The sequence below is a fragment of the Bactrocera dorsalis genome, chromosome 2 (assembly GCF_023373825.1).
Source record: "Bactrocera dorsalis isolate Fly_Bdor chromosome 2, ASM2337382v1, whole genome shotgun sequence".
NCBI classification, from domain to species: Eukaryota; Metazoa; Arthropoda; class Insecta; order Diptera; family Tephritidae; genus Bactrocera; species Bactrocera dorsalis.
Genome location: NC_064304.1, coordinates 105,746,525 through 105,752,572, shown reverse-complemented (window position 1 = coordinate 105,752,572; position 6,048 = coordinate 105,746,525). Strand labels below are relative to the sequence as shown.

At 34.8% G+C, this 6,048-nt stretch overlaps 1 protein-coding gene across 2 annotated transcripts in view; it reads right to left on the bottom strand.

Annotated features, from left to right (window-relative positions):
* Nucleotides 1-1,445: 1,445 nt before the first annotated feature.
* The window catches only part of LOC105227074 (solute carrier family 22 member 15), a 36,116-nt gene continuing 31,513 nt past the window's right edge, over nt 1,446-6,048 (bottom strand). For both annotated transcript variants that reach the window (XM_011206244.4, XM_029550552.2), the window contains exons 4-7: nt 3,830-4,286; nt 2,890-3,070; nt 2,672-2,817; nt 1,446-2,263 (exon numbers count right to left, since the gene is read on the bottom strand). In XM_011206244.4, coding sequence (XP_011204546.2) covers nt 2,168-2,263; nt 2,672-2,817; nt 2,890-3,070; nt 3,830-4,286 — 880 coding nt within the window. In that variant the 3' untranslated portion in view covers nt 1,446-2,167. The remainder of the gene's footprint in view (nt 2,264-2,671; nt 2,818-2,889; nt 3,071-3,829; nt 4,287-6,048) is intronic.

Below are 6,048 nucleotides of genomic sequence, written 5' to 3'. Positions count from 1 at the left end.
CTGCTCCGAATCAACTCGTCGTCGTGAACGATATGATGTGCACGTTCAGTTGATATCTTTAGAGTGCCTGGTAACATAGTGTGAAATTTTGAAAAAACCAAATCATTCATATTTCGATAGAGTTGTGTAAGATGCATGGAAATAATAATTTTTCACTGGTTTTAAATATGAAGAAACAGAAAAATATTTGTGTTTTTGGTGACTTTAATCTATGCAATATTGTCTGGTCGGGTCACGCCTATAGCCCTACCCTTATTTCCTCCAAGGTTTCGTCCTCTCACGAGTTATATCTCATTGATAGCCTGCTTAGACTCAATCTGATTCAAATTAGTCGGCATTAACTCCTAGTGAAATTTCCAACTTGTTTGCTGATATACTTTTTTTTGCTAATCATTTTTCATCTGTAAATTTTGGCATATTGTGCCTTTCGCAGGATGTTATAGCTAAGGCCATTTGTGATATCAAGCCTTCTTTCAAAATTGATCTTGATGGGCTGCCGCCTGCACTTATAAAAAATTGTTCTTACTTTGTTTAACCTCTCAAGCTTTTCTTTCTGACTGGAAATTGACATTCATTACCTCTATCCTTATAGATGTTAAGAAAAATGTAGTTCCAATTACAAGCTTAATTCTAAGCTCTGTACCATTTCCAAAATTTTTGAGTGCTCTGTTAAAAATAAACAAATTCTGTGGGAATTGTTTGTTCGTTCTATCTGTGTTCATCTGAAGACCATATTCTTTATGCTCAATAGGCTTGAACGTTCAAAGGAGTTTTCTTAAATTTGCTCTGCAGTCCTTTAAGATTGTTGACCCTATACTGTCTTATGAATCTCGTTTATGACTATTACACCTTAAATCATCATTTTAATCATCGATGGTCCATTATCTGCCTTTCACTTGTTTTCGATGTTTCTAAAGGAAGTATTGACTTCCTTATTTGTTAGGTAAAATTAATTTCAATATTCCCCTGCATTGTCCCTGATGTATTTCTAAATTCGCATTTTATACCTCTTTCAATCGTGCTGTGCGTGAGTTTAACTCCATTTTCGAGAAAGTACTACTTGATTGAATTAATGTTGATAGACTTAAGGAACTAAGTAAATAAAACAGAACCTTAGAGAATATCAGGTATCCCGTTATATTGCAGATAAAATAAAACTTTACATACGAATTAAAGCAAGGCAAGACCTTAATTTTTATAACAGTTTCAACCGCAATCCAAACATTGAACTTACATTTTTAAAAAGCTTGAGAAGCGCAATCAATATTTTCTAAAAAAATTTATGTATTGAAAAAAAATTTGCTTAAGAGTTCTAAATTACCAATAAGCTGTTATTAAATCGACCTTGGACTCGTCTTGTTTGCTGCAGTCTATTTCTTTTATAATTAGAATTTCTGGAGAAAATTCCACTACTCAATTCCACTACGCGAGTTAAACTATATTAATTAACTTTTTTAAGATTATTTATTTGTTATAATGTTATGTTGAAGTTTTCATACATTTAAAAATCATATATGTAAGTGTGATTTATAGGTATTAACTTAACTTAATTGAACTTAACCAAGCTTTAGTAAATATGTATGTGATGAAGCTCAAAGTTTTCTTCTTCGGTTTATGGTTACTTTCTGGAAAGCTTGTGAGCTTTTTTTTTGAGCTTTTACGGGTGGTGATTGTAACAGATAGAGAGCTTTGCATATTGAGACGACAGTTAAAAGCTTAGTAAAACTTAATTCCTTTTTTGGAAACTTGACATTTCCACAAAAAAGTTCGGTTTTCAATTAGATATGTATGTATGTTTTAAGTGAGGCAAGAAACATGAACATTATTTGTATTTAATAATACTTATATTCTAAACTATTATTTCCCTTATTTACTTTCAACTAGATGCGTATACATTTTATATACACTTTATTACATTTTCCACTTCCTCTCTAAAATTATTGTGGACAAATTTTTATAACTTTTCACATCTCCAAACTGCCAAATAGTTACGTTTATCACAGTTTCGACAGCTTCGGAATGTTGGCCAAGGGTTTTAATTTTTTAATATTACGTATATTTTACTTGTATGTCGTTCTCGGCTCCTCTTTGCAATTTGTGAGAAGGAATTGACCAAGCGCACGATTTTCTCAAGTTGTCCTTTACTTATGCATACTTTAGCATATCCCTAGTGTTCAATGTCTTTCATAAGGAATAACGAAATAGCGCCAATAATACCGCACACACCCATTATGCTCATTGGCAGCAGTGGGTCCACATGTTCCTGCAAGGACCAAAAAAAAAATTGCAAACAAATTTATTTAAAATCAAATTGGTTAAAAAAATGCAAAATACAATATACTAAGGCGGTATAAAATATGTATGTTTAACTGTGTATCCCTTAAGGGAGATTTCATTACGGAGAATGAGGTTAGCTTTGGCTGCGCTGGCCTTCAGTGTCTTCAGCGAATTTTGATTTTATAAATTCATTTCCCATACGCATGCTTGTTGGATAGTTTCGATGTCGTATTCATAAACTAACGTCAATAAATGAAGGGTTCTCAACTATACTATCAATCGTCCCTTTTGCTACCTCTATTCCACTTTGAGAGAAGCAAACTATTATACTTTGTGCAACATTTTAGAGAATATAAATATTAGTATGCCTCCAATAAAACCAAGCTATACTCACCAAAAGCCACATATAGGGTACTAACATTAAGGCAGTTCCCGCTGCCAGATTACCCATGCCCACACCAAAATTACGCACAACCGTTGGATACTGCATGGCGGTGTACGACGGAATAATGGCATTGTTGGCGCCAATAATACATTTTGCTGTAAAAGATAAATATTTATATATATTGGAATAATATATATATTTATAGTTTACTTCTAAACATAACTTACCAATTATTGCCAACGCGACTACGGCAGTTTGGTTTAAATCTCGGGTTGGCACAAGATTTGTAGCTAAGCAACAAATTCCGGGTACTAGCATATATGCTATCAGGCTACACCGCAAACCCACTTTCAAGACTACAAAAATGCTGACACAAACAGTGACCGCTTCAATTGCGCCGGCAACGATCTGGGATACAAAAATATAAATAAAAATAGAACAATAAAAAAATAAATAAAAGAACAATTATTTTGGTACCTCAAGAAGAAACCCTTCTAATGAATGCCCTTGGTATGAGTGATTATGTAAAAATATATATATGTATATAAAACCACCAAAAATATGTAATGGAATAGTATGAAAGTTTCCTGAAAACAATCAGATCGTTCCGCCGAAACCAATATTCAAAGCGGCTGCCAGAAGACCAAAATATCGAAGAATGAAGCGAAAAAGCCCAAGAAAGGGGGAACAGAGCAGTTCAGTGCAATAACTAAAAGGCGTTACAGCCACAGCTTGAAAGTGGCTGTCATAGATTGTAACTCCTCTTCACCGAGCATCATACAGGAGAGATGGGTGGAAATTGGCGGCGGGTTGTCGTGCCTAGTTTTAAGCTATGTAATCGACAATCCGGCGGGTCCCCAACCGAAGGTTGACTCTTCAAAAACAATTAGGAGCACGTACCGCGGTCGTTAAAATTAGCGACGTCTTTGAAGTCCTCAAATCGAACCTTATATTTTCCAAAGATATCTTAAAAAGACTTCGTGCTCGCATTTGTCTGCCCCTTCTGGGAGAGCTAGGCGAAAAGCTCCTGATTATTGAGGTTCTACGAGACTGCAAATGAATAATTGCACCTCAACGAATTTGCTTATTGTCTTAGGACATTTAGTGAAAACTTTCTAATTAATAAAATGTCTCGCAAAACACATAATAATCCGTCCTCCAACTCACCGTATTCAAATAGATATCTCCACCCAAATTGCTCAAATGCAAGGTCAATCCATAGTAGACGATAATCAAAGTCAACCAGACAATCAAATTCAGACAAGTTGTGCGCCAATAAAAACGATTAAAGACCACCTTTAATGGATTCTCATGAATTTCGGGTACAGCTTCGGTAGTGCCGGCGATTGCCGCTTCAATGGTATGTCCGCCTCTTTCAGACGCCATCATAAATGCTGGCAGTGTGTGTTGTTGTTGTGCTTGTATGTTCGTCAGCTGACTTTTGGCCGTAGCTGATGCATTGATGGGCTTAGGTATTGGTGCCGGTGCTGCAGCTTCAAGTGTCTTCTTATAGTTTGGTGGCAGGGTGCGTTGATTTAGCTCGGCAGCACGTTCTACTAGTGCATATAAATCATTGAGGCGCCCTTGTGCGAGCAGCCAACGCGGCGACTCTGGCATGTAGTACCTGGTGGAAGAAATAGAAAATTGAATGATTAAATGATTAAATGAGGAATAATAGATGTGAGATTACATACATACATTCGGTAATCAGGGGTAGGGGTGAAGCGTAATGAGAAGAAAATCACTAAATCAGGTAATGTAACGCCGATACCCTTCTGCTTACACTTCTTTTGACTCAAGTCAAAACACTGGAAACTGGTGAATTCATAACCTTAATTCTGCACGGTATCACCGTTACAATAACAACTACTACTATTCGAGTAATATTAAAGAATAATCTTCTCTTAAGAATGTCAATTTATATGCCTGCATATTTACCGCTTATATACTACTAAAATTCAAGGTATTTCTTGGTTTATTTGAAATACCTGAGAAGAAGTATGGCTATTTTTTCTCCCTCGTTTACAAAAATACGTTGAAACTATTAAAATCTTTTCCGGAAATATATTGAGCAAATTTCGCATCCATCATAGCAATTGTATATTACCCTCCTTCTCTACGCCGCTCTAATAAAAGATTCTAAGTACTGCTCCTAGCTATACTTTTACATAAAAAATATTAGGGAGTACTGTCATTCAAAAGCAAACAACTACAATAGCAATAACCAATTGAATCAGTTTATCATTTGATTTGATTCCAGTTAAAAGAGCGCATCCAAAAGCCTTCAATTTACTCACACATGTACACATAAACTATGTATATTTTGGAAAAAAAATCAGGCATAGGTAAGCACTTAAAGGGGTTTCATGAGTCGATAGCACTAAAAGACGCGAACAAAGCACAAAATGATAAACCAAATAAGCAGATATGCCGCAAACAAATTATTTAGACATTCTTAAATACATAGGTAGCCTTATAAGCAATCAAATCTTTGTGGGAAATTCTAGCATTCATGTGAAAACAGTAAAATAAAATAGAACAAGCAAGGATGGGCTATGTTCGGCTGTAACCAAACATTTTATACACTTTGAACATGCAATAATCAAAGATAGGGAAATTCTTCAGGTGCTATCAAAACTTGATAGCAAACAAATTTTTTGTGAAAGGATTAAATGTCCATTGTTCGATAAGATCGTGAATAAATTTCAAGTAAATTTGGTATTTTCTTGATTTATGTTGAAGACCATAAACTTAGATTACTTTTCTTTTAGTTCGAGTCAGTTAAAATTATATTAAAAACTTCTTCCAGTGAGACACATATACTATGTCATGTAGACTCAACCGATAAGGTAATAGGCTATAATATAAGGTACATATTTGAATAGATGTGGAAAACGTCAGCCAGAGGATCGTAATTCATTATGCTTGGCATATGAGATTAGACCTATTCTATTCTAAGTGGGAGTTGGGGGTAGTATTGACTCGATTTTACCTATTTTAATCAAGACTACATATAATTAACATGCCAGACTAATAAAATGCTCCAAGGGTTTCATCAAGGTTCCACACATACAATAACCAATCATATGGAGTAAAGACCGCCGGATGTTCGAAAATCCTGATATTAGTTATATGGGGGCTGAATCAAATCTTCGCCAAATTTTATCCATACTATGTTTTGAGTAATACACGCTCTCCCTATTTTATTAAGATATACGGTACTAAGTCCTCCAGAAGTTCGAAAATCTTTATATTAGGTATATGAGGTCTAACTATTGATCCAATAAAACCTATTTTTGAAACACATACATATTATTATCAGAAAAAATTCTATTTGAATAACAATTATACAAGTATATCTCACACATTGACCGATATTTTCTGTC